The sequence below is a fragment of the Podarcis raffonei genome, chromosome 6, assembly GCF_027172205.1.
Source record: "Podarcis raffonei isolate rPodRaf1 chromosome 6, rPodRaf1.pri, whole genome shotgun sequence".
Lineage (NCBI taxonomy): Eukaryota > Metazoa > Chordata > Lepidosauria > Squamata > Lacertidae > Podarcis > Podarcis raffonei.
In genome coordinates, this window is record NC_070607.1 from 40,454,144 (window position 1) to 40,476,328 (window position 22,185).

General features: G+C 42.0%; 2 protein-coding genes across 4 annotated transcripts in view; one reads left to right on the forward strand and one right to left on the reverse strand.

Moving 5' to 3' along the window:
• The window catches only part of LOC128415692 (cytochrome P450 2J4-like), a 34,990-nt gene that overhangs the window by 11,960 nt on the left and 845 nt on the right, over positions 1–22,185 (forward strand). The window contains exons 10-11 of one of the 2 annotated variants that reach the window (XM_053392270.1): positions 14,560–14,605; positions 20,813–21,018. In XM_053392270.1, coding sequence (XP_053248245.1) covers positions 14,560–14,605; positions 20,813–20,934 — 168 coding nt within the window. In that variant the 3' untranslated portion in view covers positions 20,935–21,018. Of the gene's footprint in view, positions 1–14,559; positions 14,606–20,812; positions 21,019–22,185 lie in introns of those variants that run through there. The other variant, XM_053392271.1, reaches the window with a different exon arrangement.
• HOOK1 (hook microtubule tethering protein 1) overlaps positions 13,093–22,185 on the reverse strand; it is a 55,748-nt gene continuing 46,655 nt past the window's right edge. For both annotated transcript variants that reach the window (XM_053392259.1, XM_053392258.1), the window contains exons 18-22: positions 21,149–21,231; positions 20,574–20,674; positions 19,501–19,602; positions 19,145–19,213; positions 13,093–18,067 (exon numbers count right to left, since the gene is read on the reverse strand). In XM_053392259.1, coding sequence (XP_053248234.1) covers positions 17,897–18,067; positions 19,145–19,213; positions 19,501–19,602; positions 20,574–20,674; positions 21,149–21,231 — 526 coding nt within the window. In that variant the 3' untranslated portion in view covers positions 13,093–17,896. The remainder of the gene's footprint in view (positions 18,068–19,144; positions 19,214–19,500; positions 19,603–20,573; positions 20,675–21,148; positions 21,232–22,185) is intronic.

The following is a 22,185-nucleotide window of genomic DNA, read 5'->3' on the forward strand; positions in this document are numbered from 1 at the left end:
CAAGATAGTAAAAGTTTTTAATTTCTTTCAAGTTCTCAATCCTTGATCTAGTCAGTTTGTGGCCAAGGCACAGGGCCAATCCTACCATTGGTCTGTGTGAGGTGACATATGCTGGCAGGAGGTGCTGATAGCAGGAAGACTTTAGCGAACAGCAGGCCCCTACTCCCACGACAAGGAAATTTCAAGGCATGCTCTTCTGCCAACCCGAAGAAGAAGAAAGCATTTCCTCTTCTTCTACTTGTTGCTCCACTCTGTCTGGATGCTTACATGCAGCTGCTGCTTGGCCACGCTGAGAGGGACTCAGGGACAGGTGTCTGGCCACTGTGGCAATCAGGTGTCTGGGCAGGCAAGGCCTGGGGCCTGGGCAAGCACACAAAGCTCTCTGAGGCATATTGGCTGGCAGTGAGATGGGTGGAGGCAAGTGGGCAGGCAGGCAAGCATCGTTGGCACCTGGCTGAGCTCAGCTCCTGCAGGTGTGCATCTCACCTAGCAAGCCTCACTCACTGAGCTTGGAGGGGAAGAAATGGAGTTCCTGGTTTCAGGGCTAGTCTACCTCTGACTTACTGGTGGTGCCGTTTTCTCATTTGCCTCAGGCGGCAAGATGTCTTGAGCCAGGCCTGCCGAGGCAAAATTGAACCTATGCAGTATAGAACAGAAGGCCATTGAATTGACTCCTCTGACCCCTTATCAAGATATCAGTCCAAAGGTCTCAGGAGCAGGATCATACTCCACGGCAGAAGTTAATTATTTATGCACAGGGCACAGACTTTGAAGAGAATTCTAGAAATGTCGGGAAGGATACTTACTTTTCTTCCGCAGAATTGTGAAAACAAGAAGGAAATATTCTGACTGAGAAAGCTACGCTCCCCCCTTCCCGCTAGGAAGAGTTACTCATTAAGTCATCTCCCTTCTGCCTCTTTGTGGGCATGATGTACCAGATTTTTTCAATGAATAATCCGGGGACACTTTTTTGTGTGTGTGAAGCTGAGTAACAACAGGGAGTCAGTAGTGGGGATGGTGAGGCAAAAGACCCTGGGCCGAAGCATACATGCATATTGTATAAAGGTGCAAAGCCCTTCTTTCGCACCCTGTGAAACATAAATGCACAGTTTTTTTTTAAAAAAACTAGGCAATGGCTGGCAGGCTGCGACTCCCAAGCCTCCCCCAATCAGTCAAAACAAAGGGGGAAGGGGACAGGAGATCTCACAAGAAACATCATATGCACACAAGACACATCATATGGGGATTACAGGCAAGGAAAAATGGTGGGCATCACGGCAGCAAGCAGCTCCTGAAGCCAGCCAGAACCAACTGCGCTACCAGGCTGGCTCCGGGCTGCTGAGGCTGCTGCTGCCAGATTTCCCGGGGACAGATTTGCAAATCTGGGGACATTCCGGGGACGGAATTTTTCCAGTGAAAGATTTGCAAATCCTGGGACTGTCCCTGGGAACCGGGGATATCTGGTAACCCTAATGTATAATGATGTGTGGAAACTTTGCCCTCAGTTCTTACAGGAACGTTAGCCCAAGAGGGCAGGTGTGGCTGCTCTACCTGCATGAGATTTTGGTTTCCCTCGACAGATAGCAGTCCATTCTGACAAAGGAGGGCTAGAAGGGTTTGAAGATGCTGCTCCAGCTGCTCTCTGACCTCTGGGAGGCCTTGTCCCTGCAGGTCATTTTGGTTTTTCTGGCTACATTTCTACTTATTGCTGATTGCAAGAAACAGATTCACCCAAGGAATTTCCCCCCAGGGCCCAGGCCTCTTTCTTTTCTGGGTAATATGCTACGTATAGATACCAAGGAGCCCCATTTGAAACTATGGAAGGTAAGGATGAGGAATCATGGCATGAATTTAGCCCAACATTGCACTGTATAGGAGTGTAAGAGCTTCACTGCAGGTTAAGGCTAAGATGCCCCCCCCCCAATTTAGCATCCTTAGACTGGTAAGCCAGATGTCTCCAAGAAGACCACAAACAGGGCACAAAGACAGATGCCTCTACTGTCGTTTGTTCCCAGCATCTGGTATCCAGATATGTATTGCCTCTGAACACAGGATCTATTTTACCGAACAGTTATTTATAACAATTCTGTACCCACAATTGCCTTTAAAGGTTGGATGGTTGTTTGCATGTTTCATTAGTAGGTTTTTCATGCCACTTTTGCCTTTATCCTATGGTTACCAGACGTTCCTGGTTCTTGGGGGCAGCCCCCGGATTTACCAATCTGTCCCCAGACATAATCCATCCCCGGAAGGTCCCCGGATTTCATGTAATGTCCCCGGATTAATCATATGCCTTGGGACTTACAGACCCTCCCCAGAGCCTGAAGCAATCATCCACTCTCTCTCAGCTCTGCAAACAGCCCTGCTCCTCCTCCTTGCTTGCTTGAGCCAGAGAGGCAAGGCTGCTCTTTGGACCGGCAGAGCTGAGGTGCAGGGAAGAAGCCTCCCTGCATGACATCTCTGCAAGCTACCCTGTCTCTCCTGCTTGCTCATGAGGAAGGAGCACTTTTTCATGCTTTAAAGCCCCCTTTGCTGCGTTCTGCCGGCTTGTGAGCTGACCTACCAAGCCGGCAGAAAGCAGGATGCTGCCTTGAGCCTTCCCTTCACTCTCCCAGACAGAGGCTGTTGCTTCAAAGTTAAGGGTGGTGGGGGAAATTGTCTTGCCTCTTTTGCTCCATTCTGCATGTTTGTGAGCTACATTGGACTGCCTTCCCTCCCTCCCTTCTCTCTGTGTTATTGTCTGTCTCCCCATTTTCCCCCTCCTTACCCATAAACTCTTCCCAATTCTCCCTTGGTCTTTTCACATATTTGGTTCCCCAACCCTATACATCATTATGTGCTGCTGCTTCATTTTTCTTCCCTTGCACCCACCCTCACTAGCAAAAAATAAAAGGGGAGGAATGTTTTATGTTTGTTTTGGGGGTGTTTATGTTGGTTCCCCACAAACAGCTTTCCTGTTCCCTTCTTATTAAGAAATGAACCTTAAAAAAAAATGAACCTTAAAAAAATTAAAAGAGGCTACGTCTGCTTGCTTGCCTTCCTCCCCTTTGATAAAAAGGGAGAGATTGGCGGGATGGGGCCTGGAGGGGTACCTTTACAATAGGTGTAAATGGAGCAGGGAAGCTTTATGGTTTTTTAAGTTGTGGCTGCTCTTGTTGAGGTACCTACATTGCAGGTGGTTGACCTAGATGCCTCTCAGAGGTTCTTTCCAAATCTATGATTCTGTGATCATCCCACAGTCGTATTCTCAAACTCCCCCGATGCCTGCACAGGAGCCGTCCACAGGCGGCAGGGCAGCAGCAGGAGGAAGGGGTTTCTGCTAACGCTTACTCCCGAGTAAGCCTGTAGGGGATCACAGTGCAAGGAGGGAGAGTGAGGGAGTGGAAGCACGGCTAGCACTCCAAGAAAGCAGGCCAGGACCCAGAGGAAGACCGCACAACAGAGGAGACCACAGAAGATATTACTTCTTAATTTTTTAAAATAACTTTATACACACACACACACACAAAATTATTGTTTGTTGTTTGTTTGTTTGTTTGTTTGTTTGTTTAAAGTGTCCCTGGATTCATTGAAAAAAATCTGGTAACCTTACTTTATCCTCTAACTCTGTCCTGGAAAAGGTCCAGAGCTACAAGCCAATTACCGGTATCTGCTTGGACAAGGCAGCAACCAGCTAGATCTCTCCTAGCTCCTCAGTCCAGAGGCAGTTTGCTTTCCCCTTAGGCACAAGAGGATAGCACAATATGAAGGAGCTTAGAAGATGCAGTGTGGGTGAGGGGAGACCCTAGCCCTTCCCACAAACTCAATCCCAGACTTCAGGTCTTAATTAGGAATTATCATCATATTTTTAAAAAAACAAAATAGAAATTATTCTTCCTCACTCTCCATCCAGCTTACTGAAAAATATGGCAATGTCTTCAGCCTTCAGATTGGAAGCATGTGGATTGTAGTTGTGAATGGATTCCATCTGATGAAAGAGGCTCTTGTCCATCAGGGCGAAAACTTTATAGATCGTCCAAAAGCCCCAGTTGCCAATGAAATATTTAGGTAATTGGGTGAGGGGTTTTTTTAATATGGGCAATTATTTAAATGATTAAAATTTCTCAAGTTTAAATTTTCAAGGCTGATGAGATCTTTCCTTCATTTGTATTTGTATTTCTTCAATCTGGTTTGAAGAGTACGAATTAGGTAGATTCCCATTTAAATGTAAGCAAAATTGAATTTCCCTCCATCCGTACACACAATAGAAATTTATGTACCTGAAATGTGTCTATTCCAAAATCCTAGAAACATTATCAAAGCTGTTCAGTGTTCCCATTTGTCTTTAGGCTGGGAGTTACGTTGTCCCCGCTGCCGTGAAAGGTGTGTGCATTCTGTTGCTAAGGTGGGGGAACATATTTTATGCTGTTTTATTTTAAGTAAGTTTAGCAGGATTACCTCCTCAGTTTTTGTTCTTATTGCCCATTGGTTCCAATTACCAATGTCTTTTCATGATAACAGTAGTCAGTTGAAAGTGACCGTGGTTAGTTAGAAACAGACATGCAGTGCTAGCTTAAGCATGTCTACCCAAAAGTCCCAGGTAAGTGGGCTTAGGGTGCTGCTTAGTCCAATAGACTTCCGGAGGCGGCGCGAAACAGCAATGGCGGTCCTCTTCAGTTGTTGAAGAGGGGCTCCGCGGAAAAGGGTCGTGCGCTGCGGCACAGCGACGACCCGTTTAGGAAAACCACGGGTAGAGTGAGCCCGTGGCCGTGGGATTCGGCGGGCACCAGGAGCGACCTCGGATACGCAGAAGGGACCCCGTAAGGGGCTCCGGAACGTGGAGGGGGTAGCGGTGCTGTGAATCCATCGCTCTTTCCGCGGAAGCGAAGCCGCGCGGCTGCTGCTGATGAGCGCTGACCTTTCTTCTTTGAACATTTGATTGGAAACAACAAACTCGTGAGTAAGAAATTTGAGGCTTTATTTGGACATCAAATTGGTGAATTTCGGCTGAAAGCGGGAGACGCTAAAAAGGAAGTCAGTCTTCCGTCCCTGTTTAAAGTATTGAGCAAAGTTTTTTTAAAGCGGAAGCGTTGAAAGGAGTTTAAAAGAAGTTGGAACTTACCCTGCAAGTTTGGATTTGATTGTGAGACTGTGCTATACCTCTCTATATTTTGTGGATTATAAAGTTATAAGCCCCAGCTCACGGGCTGCCTGGATACAAAGTAACATCAGACTGTGGCAACTGTGTATAGAGACATAAAGTTACATTGGGCTACTTTGCAGTTACAAAAAAGGAACTGTTGTTCACACCTTCGCAAAGAACCTTTATCATCTGCAGTTTAAAGTGAATTTAGAGGGTTTCCCCCCCTTATTTTGGATTTTACCATATTTGGGAATTAAATGGTGGAAACTTTTGGGGAGCTCCCCCTGCTGGATTGTGGAAATATAAACCTCTGAGAACTGCTGGTTGTTTTGGAAATCTTTTTGCCTGGATGATTGCTTTTCCCATGGGATTTACAATTTGACCTTGAAACCTAGACAGTTGTGGAATGAGTGTGGCAGGAAAAACAAGGGCTGCCAAGAAAGCAAAACAAACTGAACTATTGCAATCAACTTTGCCTGTGCAGCCACGTAGATCATCTGTTCCAATTGTGACAGGTCTGCAAGAAGGACAATTTAAACAGCCAGTTTTGGAGGATATGGCTGCAGGAGGATTAGACCCTATTTCTAAAGAAATATTGGATCAACTGGCAGCATTAAATAAGAAAGCTGATGAACAAGCGGCTAAATTTGACCAGGTTACAGCAACGATTAATAAGTTGACAGACCAAGTTGCTCAAAACACACAGGCGATAGGAAATTTTGAAAAGACTATATCAGAGAACCGAAAATTAGCTGAGGACGCAAACACGAAAGCAGACCAAAACAAAAAAAGGATTGAGGAATTAAGAGGGGAAGTAAGACCACTGAGTAGACAGGTCACTGAACAACAGGCCTATCTGTCTATGGCGGAGCTGAAAAACCGGGAAAGTAATCTTAGGATTAGAAATATTCCAGAACTAGAAAAGGAAGATTTGGCTGGCTTTTTGACTGCAGAAATATCCAAGTTCTGGGGTTTGGCAGAAGAGAAAGACTTCAAAATCGTCACCGCTTTCAGATTGGGAAGAGTGGCCAAGAAAGATAAACCAAGGGATTGCTTGATCATATTGAGATACAAGCAAGAAAAAGACAACATACTTGGCCTACATTTTAAAAACCCATTGGTGATACAGGGAAAGACAGCAGAAATCTTCAGAGACATACCAAAACAATTGTTGGACTTAAGAACTACATACAAGGATCTGGCAAGATTATTAAGAAACAACACAATCCCTTACAGGTGGGAATTCCCCCAAGGATTATCTTTTAATTTGAAAGGGAAGAAGGTGAGAATCAGAACAGCAGAAGAGCAAGAAAAATTCCTAAACGATCACGGGGAGGACCTTCGAAAAGGGACAGCAGGTACCTGGCCACCCCCCACGCCTGGTATAAAAGATCCACCTCCAGACATAGACGAGAAGGGAGACAACCCCATCGGCTAACAAGCTGATCCAGGATGTCTCTGCAGCTTTTTAGTTGGAATATCCATGGGGCAAATTCCCCTGAAAAAAGGAAAAGGATTTTTCACATTTTGAGGAAAGAACAACTAGACGTCATTTGTTTCCAGGAAACCCATGTGACTAGGCTCCACAGAAGAGTGCTAATAAACAAGCGACTAGGCCAAGAATTTATTTCATCAGCTAAAGAAAAGAAAAGGGGAGTCGTGATATATGCAAAGGAGAGCCTAGCACCAAAATTTGTGTTCAAAGATGAACAAGGAAGAATTTTGGCGATCGAAATACAATCACAAGGAGAAAAATTTTTGATAATTGGAATTTATGCACCAAATGAGGGGAAATCTGAATTTTATGGGAAGCTGCATGAGACAATGCTGGACCATATGGACTATAATAACATCATTCTGATGGGAGATATGAATGGGGTTGTCTCCACACACATGGATAAGTCACAAAATCAAAATGTGACTAAAGATGGCAGACTACCAAAGACTTTTTTTGAACTCACAGACAATATGGACTTGATTGATATCTGGAGGACAAAGAACCCCCTAGGTAGAGAGGGAACATTCTTTTCTGAGGCCCACCTATCCTGGACAAGAATCGACCAAATCTGGATATCTAGAGGACTGGCACCCAAGACCAAAAAAGTAGAGATCTGCCCTAAAACTTGCTCCGACCATAACCCCTTGAAAATGGACTTGAGACTTACACCAGCTGGATCCTTCAGATGGAGAATGAATGATGCATTGTTTAGAGACCAGGAGATAGTGAAGAAGGCCCAAAAGACGATGAAAGACTACTTTGAACTAAATTTGAACACTTCGGTGGAAAAAAAAACAATCTGGGACGCAAGCAAAGCTGTTATGAGAGGGTTTCTGATACAGCAGAATTCTATTAAGAAAAAACTCTGGAACGGTAAAAAGGACAAGATCTTGGAAAGGATAAAAGACGGAGAGAAAAAGTTGAGACTAAATCCAAAATCAAAAGAAGTTTTGAGAGAAATAAAATTCCATCAAGCACAATATGCAAAACTGATAAATCAAGAAGTTGAATGGAAAATCAAACAGATGAAACAAAGATCATTTGAATCGGCAAATAAATGTGGGAAGCTGCTATCATGGCAGCTGAAAAAGAGACAAAAACTGAACTTTGTTACCAATCTAGAGGTTGAAGGAGAATGTATTCAGAAACCAGAGGAAATTAGAAAGTGTTTCCAGAGATATTTTAAAAAATTGTTTTCCCAAGGACCCCAAGTGGAGACTGAAATAAATAAATTTTTAAAAAGCTATGGCCTACAAAAACTAACACAAGACAAACAAACTGACCTGAATTATAAAATAACCCAACAGGAAATCGAAAATGCCATTCAGAACATGCAACTAGGCAAATCCCCGGGCCCAGATGGACTTACCTCCAAATACTATAAGATATTGAAGGAATACCTGACTCAGCCATTGATGGAGGTATGTAATCAAATTATGGAAGGGAAGGGGGCACCAGAATCGTGGAAAGAGGCATTCATCACTTTGATACCAAAATTGGAATCTGAAAAGACTCAACTTAAGAACTACCGTCCCATCTCACTCCTAAACGTGGATTACAAGATTTTTGCTGACATTTTGGCAAATAGATTGAAAAAAGTCTTAAATGGAGTTATTCATAAAGACCAAGCAGGCTTTCTCCCTGGCAGGCATTTGTCAGATAATACTAGGAACATTGTTGACGTTCTGGAACTTCTACAGACAAATTTGAATACAAAAGCAGTTTTGATATTTATAGACGCGGAGAAGGCCTTTGACAATATATCTTGGAAATTTATGAAGAAGAATTTGGAAGGGATGGGAGTGGGAAGGGCGTTCCAAAATGGCATAGATGCAATATATTCAGAACAAAAGGCTAAATTGATAGTAAACAATGTGGTGACAGAAGAGTTTAAAATTGAAAAAGGAACACGACAGGGGTGCCCCCTATCACCCTTGCTATTTATTTCTGTCCTTGAGGTTTTGCTAAATTTGATCAGGAAGGATCAGCAGGTGGAAGGAATACAGGTCGGAGGAAAACAATATAAACTGAAGGCCTTTGCAGATGACTTGGTTTTGACATTACAGGAGCCGGTGTCCAGCACAAAAAGAGTATTGGAATTAATTTCTGAGTTTGGTCGGGTGGCGGGATTCAAGTTAAACAAACAAAAAACTAAGGTTTTGGCAAAAAACTTGACACCTTTAGAAATAGATGGGTTTCAGAAGGAAACAGAACTAAACGTTGTTAATAAAGTGAAATACCTGGGGGTCAACTTGACTGGGAAAAATTTGAATCTGTTTAAAGATAATTATGAAAAATGTTGGTCTGAAATTAAAAAGGATCTAGAAATCTGGTCAAGATTGAAACTTTCCTTGTTGGGAAGAATTGTAGCAGTAAAGATGAATGTATTGCCAAAAATGCTGTTTCTGTTCCAGACCCTACAGATCGTGGACAGAGTGGAATGTTTTGGAAAGTGGCAGAGGGACATTATGAAGTTTGTCTGGCAGGGCAAAAAGCCCCGAATAAAATTTAAAATATTAACAGATGCAAAGGAAAGAGGGGGTTTTGCCCTGCCGGACTTAAGGTTGTATTATGAAGCTGCATCCCTCTGCTGGCTGAAAGATTGGTTTTTGCTAGAAAACACTGATGTCCTAGATCTGGAAGGGTTCAACAATGTTTTTGGGTGGCATGCATATTTGTGGTACGACAAGGTAAAGTCTCATAAGTTGTTTAAAAACCATATTGTAAGGAAATCTCTGTTTTCTGTCTGGACTAAATACAAGGACTTATTTGAAAACAAGACTCCGAGGTGGTTATCACCGATGGAGGCTAAAGCCACAAAAATACTTAATATGGGGGGTGGCTGGGCAAAATACTGTGAAATAATAGAAAGAGTGGGTGACACTTGGAGGTTGCAGAGCTTTGAAAAATTGAAAGGGAAGGTGCGAGACTGGTTTCACTATGCCCAAATTTTAGAGATCTTTAAAAAAGATAAAAAAATTGGTTTCCAGGTGGAAAAATCAAAATTAGAACTAGAATTACTTGAACCTAAGACGAAAGTGCTTTCAAGAATGTACAACTTGCTGCTTAAATGGAATACTCAAGATGAGACAGTCAAATCAGCCATGATAAAATGGGCACAAGATATTGGATACAACATTATGTTTGAGGACTGGGAAAGGTTATGGACCACCGGTATGAAATTTACGGCATGTAGTGCCTTAAAGGAAAATATTATGAAAATGATGTACAGGTGGTACATGACCCCAGTCAAACTTGCAAAGATATACCATTTGTCTGATAATAAATGTTGGAAATGTAAGGAGGCTGAAGGAACTTTTTACCACCTCTGGTGGACATGCCCGAGGGTGAAGGCCTTCTGGGAAATGATTTATAACGAGTTGAAAAAGGTATTTAAGTATACCTTTCAGAAGAAACCAGAGGCCTTCCTCTTGGGCATTGTGGGCCAGAGGATACCTAAGAAAGACAGAACCTTCTTTCTATATGCAACGACTGCAGCAAGAATTCTCATAGCTAAATACTGGAAGGCACAGGAGCTACCCACACTGGAAGAATGGCACACACAACTGATGGACTATATGCAACTAGCCGAAATGACTGGCAGAATCCGAGACCTGGGAGAAGAGGCTGCGGAAGAGGATTGGAAAAAATTTAAGGACTATTTACAAAAACATTATAAGATATATGAATGTTAAAAATTTGCTAAGGTTTGAGGTAAATATGCTTCAGTATTGAAATTCGGAGTTGATAGAAACAAAGTTAATGATTGAGAAAAGTTTTAATTTCAGAGTGAATAATTAGATGAAAATACAAAAACACAGGAAACAAGGTATTAATTTGCTGTTTATATTTATTATAAAGAATGCAGGGATGGAGGAGATGGGGAAGTCCAGTGGATGATGAAAAAAAAAAAAAAAGACTTCGAAAAATGAATTTTTTCTTGTTTAATTTCTTTTTCTTTCTGTAAAACCGCTTTTGTTGTGTTATTGATGATGGATTTAGATTCTGGAAAAAAGCAATAAAAAAATTTATTAAAAAAAAAAAAAACAATAAGACTTTAAAGCTGCTCTTCTCCGAAGCAGCAAATTGTGGAAGTAAAAGACTCTTTACTTAGCCATGCTAGATGTTTATATATCCGGTACTTAGAATCATGGAATTGGAGTGTTGGAAGGGCTCCCATGGCTCCAACCCCCTGCAATGCAGGAATCAAACTTGTAGTGCATTGAGGATGATCCAAGGGAATGGGAGGCAAGCGCTACATGCTAAGCAAAATACACACAAACACTGTAATTTATCAGTGCTGACATATTTATTATACAATTTGTTCAGCGCAAACTCTTGCGCCGTTTAAAATAAGCATTCTCAACATTCAGAGCAATTTATCTAACTCGCTTGGAACAAACTGTCCAGTGGAGCATGCTCAAATTTGTATACAGTGGTACCTCGGGTTAAGAACTTAATTCGTTCTGGAGGTCTGTTCTTAACCTGAAACTGTTCTTAACCTGAAGCATCACTTTAGCTAATGGGGCCTCCCACTGCCGCCGCGCTGCTGGAGCCCGATTTCTGTTCTCATCCTGAAGCAAAGTTCTTAACCTGAGGTACTATTTCTGGGTTAGCGGAGTCTGTAACCTGAAGCGTCTGTAATCCGAGGTACCACTGTACAATTTACAAAGTGTATTGGACCCCTGTAGAGCTGCTAGAAGTTCTCCTTTTCAGCAAGTACTGAGTTGTTTTTTCTGATTTTATGTATTAAACAGGATTTATATACTGTTTAATCATAAAAAAACCAAGCAGTTTACAGAAAGTTTGTGTTATGTACTCAGTGGTCCGGACTAGGATTCTTTGCCCCTCTGTTCTGATTCGATACACGATATCCAATCAAATAGCATTGTCAGGGTTTGGGTTACTGGCAGTGGCTCTTAAGCTCTGAGTTACGATTCGCAGCTTGGGGGTTTAGACAACCAATCATGTTGAGAGTATGAGTGGCCCAGGCCTTCAGAAATACATACATTATTACTTGCTTTGCCCCTGTTGCTTTGTTCTGTTTGCTCAAGAAACATCTCACCTTGTAGAAACTCATGTATACTTCAGCATGCATTCAAATTAGTGCATTAACATGTAACATGGAAACAGTGTGCCCTACTTTAATGAGAACACTGTTGTAGGACAGGACTGCAGAGCTCAAATGCTGGTGCTACTAAAGACAAGTGTGTGTGTTCTCCTATATGGAAACTATGGCCATAGCTCAGTGCTGGTGCATCTGGATTGCATGCAGAAGGCACCAGATCCTATCTCCAGGTATGTAGGGAAATATCCCTTGCCTGCCAGTGAAATGCTTGCCTGAATACAGCTATCGTGTTCCCAATCTGTTGTTCCAGTCTGCAGGGAAGCCCAGGGCTGGCAGCCTCAGGCCCCTGGGCTGGATGTGGCTCTCCTGCTTGTTCTGTGCCACCCTTGGGCTATGCCCCTCTCCAGGCGACATTGCTCACTGGCTGTGCTGTTCAAACTGGAGAGCTTTTGCTGGGTTAGAATGTGTACTTTAATTGAGATATACTGTAGTGCCTTTTGCTTGCCCGGAGGATGAAGCAATGGGTCTGACATTTGCAGAGCTGGAATGCAGCCTACTGTGCAAAAGTAACAGAGGTTTCTACGCACCCATTACTTTGTTCGTTTGCAAGCTACTACATGCCTCCTGTATCACTGACCGGGGAGTGGGAAATTCTGCTCAGGAGCAACATCATCACAGCTTTTGTAACAGCAGGTTCCCCACCCCCACCCCGCCACAGGGTGGTGAATAGCTCCACAGTGCTTTCTGTATTCAAGCCAAGATTTTTGTCTGTGCTTGCTTACTTGTTCTGTAGAAAGCTAGCACTTTCAAGAGTTAAGACATTTTACTGCAAGCAGATTATGAGTCATGGTGACACTATAAAGAGGCTTAGCAGTTACAAACAAGTTTCTGGCTACTCAGAAGCTGGCTACATTACTTCTTCCAGATGTTGCTTAACAACCCACATTTTAGGTGGGAGAGCAAGTGTGGGGGGACTGCATCACACTTGTAGAAACCTAGGCCACAAAGCACTAATAGAGGTGAGTGCATGCACAAACTGAGGTTCAGTGACCCAAGATAACATGGCACATGCATTCATCCAATGGCAATGCTCTGATGGCTCCATCTTGTTTGATGCAAAACAAGGAAACGTGTTATGATCTGCTTAGTTGCTGTGTAAAGCTCCTGTAGGATACATGGATTCAATACAAAGGAGGCACATGACAAAGTTTACAGTTATTTGTATTCTGTGCTTCTGAGGTGCTTAATAATACTTATTTTCTGTAGCTCTCAGAAATTAGTGTGTTTTGTAGTTTGGGGAGTGGGAATAAACATTAGGCTGCAGCTGGTAGGAGTATGCAGTGGTTTGACAAGACTGCAACGCAAAGGGTGACACTGCTGATAAAATAACCAGAGACCACAAAATTAATGTCAAAAGGTTTTAATGTGAATATAAAAGAATATTTCTTGAATCAAGAGTAAAACCATGTTTACAAATTAGTGCAATTTCTTCCTCTATTTCTATACAGCCCATTTGCTTTGCACAGGATCAGACTTGTACACGTCAAATAGATTAGACCCCGGCAAGTCTATGAGAAAACCTGAAGTCAGGCCTATTTATCCTTACTGAAGAAAAAACATTGGTATTGCTTACAATTATGTGAATCCAAGCAAATGGTTATTGTAGAAAAGAACACTTTTTATTAATATAAAGTAAAAGCAGTATTGAACTAAAACTTTTCATTAATTCTACTGCATGTTTTAGTCTGGTCGCGTTCTTACAGAAACTTGTCTAAATGTATGCATGATTTTTAAAAGTTGGTGAAATCACATATCCCATAATTAGCCATAGTGTCAATTCATAAATTGTTATACAAACAAAGTGCTTTTACTCTAATGAAAATAAACATGCAATCAATACAGGGAACAAAGTGTTTAAGCACCACTTGAGGTTTTTACACAATCCCCACTGAAAGGAATGGAGATTGTGTGGGAGTAGTGATAGGTTTTGTCAATGGTTGCCAAACACTATACAACTTACTAAGCAGTAATTGCAGCCCAAACCTGATTAAAATATGACTGCAAGGTTTTGCGGGACCAACACTTGGTGAACCAGTTTCTATGCTACATTTTTAATTAATGAAGAATTACAGATGAAGGGTGATTGCAGGTCTCCATCAGCTCAAGTAAGTCTGCATCTGACATCAATTAATATTAGTTTATTAGAGAGACTGCTTTTTCAGACATAGTGTGTATGCATCAACATTTTCATCCCATCTAAGCACAGCACATTTTAAGGACTTAACACAGATAAGTAACTCCTTTGCATTATGTTCATATCAAAGAAATATTCCACACTAAGGCTGCAATCCTATACATACTTACACGAGAGTAAGTACCATTGAACTCAGTGGGGCTTACTTCTGAGTAGACATGTATAGTATTGCACTGCAAGCAAAACACAAGAGAGACTAACTCAATTCATAGTTAAATAAAACCAGGAGAATCAAAATTCTGAATTCAATTGCTGGTGATCAAATAGCTGAATTTTATTACTCAAAGGAGGTAGTTTAAGTTTAGAAACTAAACACCAAGTAGTCCACCACAAATTCAGTTGCACACAATTACTACATAAAATTGCTATGGCTGCAGATTCACAAGTTTACCTGTGCAATGATTGAGCTGCTATGCCTCCATGGACACTCAGTGCAATCCAGTAGCATGAAAATATGCACATAAAGGGGTTGCCCACACATTTCCTCTGGCCAAACAGCCAAGCCTAGGAGCTGTGTATATAGCCTGTGAATGGTCAGGTCACATAGGTGGCAATGGGCACAATTTAGCAACAATTCTACAAGGATAGCTGAAAAATATCTCTCTCTCTCCTTTTAGATTAATCCTTGTGAAGTTCAGCATTCTGAAGGATGGCTGCAAAATGGTAAGTAGTAACATTTTCTTAAACAAGTTGGGACTAAAAAGAACACATGGCAGTAAATATGCTTCTCTGCCAAAAACCTCCCCATTGAGTTCTTCCATAGATATGTTATTGAATTCACTCACATATCTACTTTCTCTCTTAGTTCATTAAAGAGCTCAAACTTTCTAAGATTACATGGGATGTGGCCCTCTGCTGACAGAACACTTTAATCCAGTAGACTGTGAGCAGAAAGTGAGGGCGGATGAGACTTAAGATTCCCCTCTTCCTTCTGCAATCCCTCCAGAGGATTGGGAGGTCCTTTGGACTAGTACTTGAAAGTGGCATAGGGGACTGAAGGAGGAATATGTGGAAATAAACTTCTGCTCCCATGTACTCATAGGAGCTTTCACAAGATCAAAGGCCCTTCCATCAGCCAGGGGACATGACTGGCTTCAACCCATGGAATTTGTAATTAAAAATAATGTTACCACCATCATTCTCTTCCATCTAATAGAGCAGTGATGGTCAAACTTGGCCCTCCAGCTATTTTGGGACTACAATTCCCACCATCCCTGATCACTGGTCCTGTTAGCTAGGGGTGATAGGAGTTGTAGTCCCAAAACAGCTGGAGGGCTAAGTTTGGCCATCACTGTAATAGAGCAATGCCAAACTACCACAGAAAAGTAATTTAAGATAATGTACAGCCATATTTTTCTGGCTCTTTGACATGGAGGTAGACAGTACCAAGACATATATGCAGCAGAGTTGCATCAGCTAGCATCCAACTCAGCTGCTCAAGTTAGCTGACACCAAGTCCCATAGAAATTAGTCCTGGCTACTTTTTTTTTTTTTAAATTCACTGCGTACAACAGAATGTACAGCACAATCTAAACTATGCCCACTTGGAATGGCGCTTGGACTGCAGCTTTAGTTGTTACTAACTTGAGCTGGATTGGGGCCTTGATGTTGACGTTCCTGTACTAGCAGTAGTTGTCATACAGAACACACTATAAATTAAAGCCACTGAAGAAAAGCATCCTATGTTTGTGAATTGTTATCTGTGGAGACTACTCACTGCGACCATATTTGATTACAAGAATATAGTATAGTATCAAAACATTAAGCAACATGCTACAAAATTTGTATTCACCATTTCTCCCTACAAATTCAGACCAGGGAAAAAGCTACCAAAAACACAAGTCAGCAGGTTGAACAGAACAGTAAGAGCTTAATACCAAGGAGGTAGTCAACAGACATGAAATCTTGAAAAACAGCTTGAAAGACTGAAGGCTCAGACAGTAGCACACTATAACTTTACAGTGCTGGTATTAAGTATAGCACGTCATTAAAAGACAGAATTGTTAGACATCTGTAGTATCAGTTTCTACACAAATGCATGTAATACTGTAGTCACATCATCAGATATTTTAGGCCAGTTTTAATAAAATGCTAAAAAATTTAAAGTCTAAGCTGCAGTTATTGATTATGTTAGTCCTCACCCCACCAAAAAACCCTGCAACTCAGATTACAGACTTCATTTTATTTGCAGTAATGTTCAAGGCTGCATTACATTTTATAAACATAATTCTGGCCCATGTGCAAGTAACTTTTTAAACACAGAGTCCACCTTAAAAAATAACCATGCATTCCACCCTGTGAACATGCACTTAAGTCTGCTCTTTGTGTCTGGAATTACTGCTATCGGCCTAAATAATAATGTGCCTCAATTTTTAAAATTCCAAAATGGCTAATTGCAGCACAAAGTTCAATGGTCTACTTCATCAGATGCACAAAGTAAACAGCACACACAAACAACTGTGAGAATCTTCCCTACTGCTTTTGTTCTCTGACCTGATAATGATAGTTTTTAAATGTTAATAGCATTTTGGAAGGCTTTAAAAGCAACCCTAGCAGCTTCTTACTAGGTAACATACTCCAGCGACTCACCGTTCTCTGGAATAGACTTCAAGCTCTTATTCTGCAAAAGATACAGCAACAAATGATGTCTACCTAATGCCATCAAGTTACTCCCTTGGAGCTCAACCCAGTACCTAGCTGTACCACAATGGAGGGCTAGACACACAAGTGTCTGGGGCATCTGCAGCCAATCCTCAGGAGCAGCATAGGATCAGAACCTTCCTCTCACTATGCCACAGCCGAACACACTGCATCCCTGCACGAGCAGGACATTACACAGCAGAGACAAAAACACACACCACTCAGTAGTCTGGGCTCAAAACCTACTAAGGAGACTTCAGTCAAGGTTAATTTTGCAACATTTAAAAAGGCTGTAATTTTACGTTTTTTAAAAATAAAGACATCACTAGTTGAGTGCAAATACATAGACATTTTGTCTTTCCTGAATCCTTTTCATTACATAAAATGGTGATTTAATGCTGCAGTCCAAACCCTAGCCATGGGGCGGCAGAACCTAATGGAGTAGGAGTCCCATTGTTATATCTATAGCCCAGCAGGCAAAGAGCTGTCTCAGCTTGAGGCTGGTGAAGTGATTAAGTCCTCACCAGGCCCAATGATGTCACATCAAGGAAGTGGCTGGCTTGGATTCCAGTTCCTTACAGGCCAGCTAGCTCAGCTCCTCCCCCACAACACTCTTTTTCAGGGTTTTCTATCAGCCAGTGACCCCACTGACAACACTCCTAGCTCCCCCCTCCAACCCCCCCCAAGGGTGTTTGGACTGCAGCCCCAGTAGTTATTACAAAACTGAATGGGAGTTCAATAAAGCTTGAATGGACTTCAGCAGAACTGCAGCATTAGGTGGAAAGTCCTGAAATTAGTAAATCATTTTGGTTACAATTTGCTTGCAGTCAAAAATCCCTCATGCCATGAATGCTGAAAAATAATGATGGATTTTCTAATTTGGTCCTTGTTATTTTTGTAATGTAGCAGAAGGTCCGGGGTGGGGGGGGGAGGATTACTTTTCTTTGTGCAGATGACAGTCATAAAAATGTACTCCCACTAAAATCAGTACACATCCTAGACTAAAACATTAAATAGAATTTTAAATAGGATGCCATTTTTTGTATTTATATATACATTATGAAGACAAATAAAACGCCTTTTGAGCTGTGCTTATCGACACATACCTCAGATCTGTTTAAAATCAAGAAAAGTAATTTGACATATGTTGCTTTTTATAGTCATCGCTGGCCAAATCAAATTTACCAGCCTTATGGGTCTCAGATGTAAAATAGCTGATGCCCAGCATCACAATCACGCTCTTCGTCAGGTAGTTAAAAACAAAAGTTACAAAATAAGTTAAGGACACTTTAGTGCACGAATATCCTCTGTGGTTTAATCTGATGTTGCAGGTGGTACTTTAACAGAAAGATTCCTTCGGGTATTGGTCACGTGCCGTTGCTGTGCAAGGAAAGAGCGCCCGGGTGTGCAGGGACCAGCGTCTTTGTAGGCAGCATTCCCACTTAGGAGTCTAGATTCCATGCCCAGTTTATGAAATGCTAAGCTCTGGAATGAAGCAAGATTAAACATGATTCCTTGCATTCCTTCCTGAAAACAGTTAAGAGATTCTGGCAGCTATTATAGCCACTATTACTCAAAATTATTATTCATACATATACCATTTTCTGAAAGAAATCATACAAAGTAGGACATTAAAGGTAAAGGTACGCCTGACCTATAGGCCGAGGGAGCCGGCGTTTGTCCACAGACAGCTTCCGGGTCATGTGGCCAGCATTACTAAGCCGCTGCTGGCGAACCAGAGCAGCACACAGAAACGCTGTTTACCTTCCCACCGGAGTGGTGCCTATTTATCTACTTGCACTTTGACGTGCTTTCGAACTGCTAGGTTGGCTGGTGCAGGGACCGAGCAACGGGAGCTCACCCCGTCGCGGGGATTCGAACTGCCGACCTTCCGATCGGCAAGCCCTAGGCTCTGTGGGTTAGACCACAGAGGAGGACATTGAAAGTAGGTAATTTCATATTTTAAATTTTGAGGATTATAAACCTAAATTTAAAATGCATATTATAAATCTAAAAGGAAGCATTATGTATGATGACTCCACGGGGTTGTACATGATGCTGCTGCTCTACTTGCATGGCAGATTTCTGCTTGCATAATGAAACCTCCCCTGCAGCCCTCACTGCCTGCCCACTCAAAAATCTTCTCCAAAGGAAGAGAGGAAGGAAAATCCAATTGTGTGAGCAGAACTCTGTGCATGCAGTGCTGGATTCAATCCACCATCTTCTCAGAAGTCTGACTGGCTGCAGTGGTACAATCTACCAAGCTCCCCACCCATGCTACAGGACAACTTGCAAATATGTCAGGAAAGTGGGGTGGGGGGCAGTTGTTATGTAGCATTTAGCACACTGCTGATGCTAAATACATAGTGGTTACAGTACTACTAGAGATATGGACCATCTTCATTTCTCAACATAGAAAACAATCCCTCATTTCAATAAATGGGCATTTCTTAAATTTCAAAATTCAGTAATTGGTTTCTGACTATTTTGGCTTCTGAGAAGTATTAATACTTATTTTCACATAGTCACTCTCTCACACAAACAAGACACACTTTAGCTTACCTTGTTGTACCATGCAGACACAATTAACTTTTCTTCATGGTCATGTAGCCTGGCCAATTTACATTCTCCCTACAAAAAATTTACAAATTGTTAAGATATAGGCAAAGGAAATTATATTGGCCCCAACATTCAAAGTTAACCAAGTGATCCATGTTTACATAATTTTGTAAGATGCTTCATAAATCTCAATGAATACTGGAGCTTGTACTGAATGCTCTGTTCTCTCTATACTTTCCTACTATGTATGGTTATAAACAATGGTTTTTGAAATAACTGTTCTCCTGGCTCTTCTGTATAGCAGTTCCTGTAATTAAATTGGAAACAACATCCAGAGGAGATGCTAAAATTGTTCTTACCTCAAGTGCTTCAATTCTTTTATCTTTCTCTGTCAGCTGTTTCCTCAGCAACATGATTTCAGCAGATGCAGGATTTAATTTGGGGTCCAACGTTTTTATCACCTGCATAAAGATGAACATAAATTTGGCAAACCTACCTCCTACCCAATCAAAATAATTCAGCAGTAAAATGTGCAACGCTTCATTAAAAAAACAAAAGAACCAGCACAATGTATTGTATCCAACTAAGTTAAGAAACAGACGAGACCCACTAAAATTAATGGACCTACATTAGTCATGCCAATTAATTCCAACAGGTCTGCTCTAACACTGGTTAAAAATGTCAACCATATAAAAGCACGTGTAAGCATTTTGGTTGATGTTGCTGAATGAAAGCCGAAACAACAGAACTAGAAAAGCTGAACACAAAATATAGAATGAATCCACCTTTAAACATGATGGTACAGGTGTACCTTGGATGCCAAAAGCCTTGGTACTCCGATGTTTTGGCTCCCGAACGCCGCAAACCCGGAAGTGAGTGTTCCGGTTTGCAAACGTTCTTTGGAACCTGAATGTCTGACGTGGGTTCCACGGCTTCCAATTGGCTGCAGGAGCTTCCTGCAGCCAATCAGAAGCCAAACCTTGGTTTCTGAACCTTTTGGAAGTCGAATGGACTTCCGGAATGGATTCCGTTCGACTTCCGAGGTACAACTGTAGTTAGCACGAGAGAGGGGCTTCCAGTTCCAGATTTGTAGGGATAAACATGATGGTACAGGTGTACCTTGGATGCCGAACGCTTTGGTACTCCGATGTTTTGGCCTGAACGCCGCAAACCCGGAAGTGAGTGTTCCGGTCTGCAAACGTTCTTTGGAACCTGAATGTCTGACGTGGGTTCCACGGCTTCCAATTGGCTGCAGGAGCTTCCTGCAGCCAATCAGAAGCTGAACCTTGGTTTCTGAACCTTTTGGAAGTCAAATGGACTTCTGGAATGGATTCCGTTCGACTTCCGAGGTACAACTGTAGTTAGCACGAGAGAGGGGCTTCCAGTTCCAGATTTGTAGGGGGAAAACCCTGACATTTTAGAAAATACTCACGCTTCTTGCTTTTTCCAGGTACATTTTATACCTCTCCTCCATCGATTTCATATCTTCATCTTTCTTATGCAGAGCTGCTTCCAGTTCTTCAATTTTTTGTGCTGTTTATCAGAAAACCAAATGTCATTATTAATGGAGACTGTGTCTTATCGAAGCCTCAAATAATTGATGAACTTGAGTTGGGATACAGCAGGCTCCAGAAGGGTTCACAACCATTTAATTATTTCTATCCATAATAGGAACAACTAGGAGTTCCAGGCAAGTACCATCGAACGATAGCCAAGGAAGTCTGGCTTGTGGCGGCTTTTCTCTCTACTTTCACATGGAGCTTCATCATTGTCCTTCGAGAAGCACAGTATGACACCATCTCATGGACAGCAACTCAATCATTTAAGATTTAGTTATCAGAGCAAGAGGAAAAGGACACCATCTTCCCATGTACCAGGTACCGTTCTGCAGTATTTTACAGACTAATGGAATAAGATACCAAGCATGTAGCCTAGCCCAGGCATGAGGAGAAACTGTAATGAAACAATATTGGTGATAAAAATTAACATTCACATCAAATCACTCACCATTTTGATTTAGATCTGGCTGCAGGTCTGCAAGAAGCGCCTCCTTCTTCTGCAATTCATCATGGACTTCACTCAATTTTTCCCTGTAAGATTCAAAATCAGGGATCAGGCCACATCAGCATTTCATATTCTCACAAGCCCAAAATAGCCAGATAAACTGCTCTATACCAGATACAGTCAAACCTCAGTTGTTGAACGTAATCCGTTCCGGAAGCCCGTTTAGTTTCTGAAATGTTGCACAACCGAGGTGCAGTGTCTGATTGGATGCAAGAGCCTCCTGCACTCAAGCAGAAGCCACGTCGGACGTTTGGCTTCCGAAAAATGTTCAAAAACCAGAGCATTTACTTCCGGGTTTTTGGCGTTCGGGAGTCGAGGTTTGACTGTATTACTATATTTTCAAAAACAAACTGGAAGCAAGAAACACTAACAAATTAGCTGTAAGGCAAACTATCCCAAATCAAATATATAAATTTTCAGAGCAGACACTTAGGAAACAGAAGATACTCAATGGTTTTCTATGACAAATATTGTAGGTCTTGTCTACACAAAGAACTGCAAAGCTTTTTTAAAAAAGTAGTGATGGTTTTAAAAAAAGTTGTTGGTATATTCAAACCTGCTTTGGGACAATAGGCAATTTAATTGCTGCAGTTCTGAGTGACTACAGAACATTACAAATACCATGCTGGATATGGAGTGATGCAGGGGAAGACAAGTGAATGAATGAGATCATCAATCAGGCAGGAGCATTCGGTGGCGTCCTGGAAACAGGATCATAGCTACTGACTGAGACAGTGGGGGCAGGGCAGGCAGGGCATACCAGCAGAGCCAACCTGGTGCTTCCGCCCCACCGCAATCTCATACTGCCCTGCCCCTACACAATCATGGTAAGTGGAAGTGACACAACTGCTGGCAGGCCAGTTCCATAGCACCACCCTACTGGCTCCTCCAACAGGGTTATGAAGCTGTCTGCTTGCATCAAGAATGTAGAGTATTGCAGGGAGGAGCCAGTAGGGGTTGGAATAACTTCTTTAATGCCC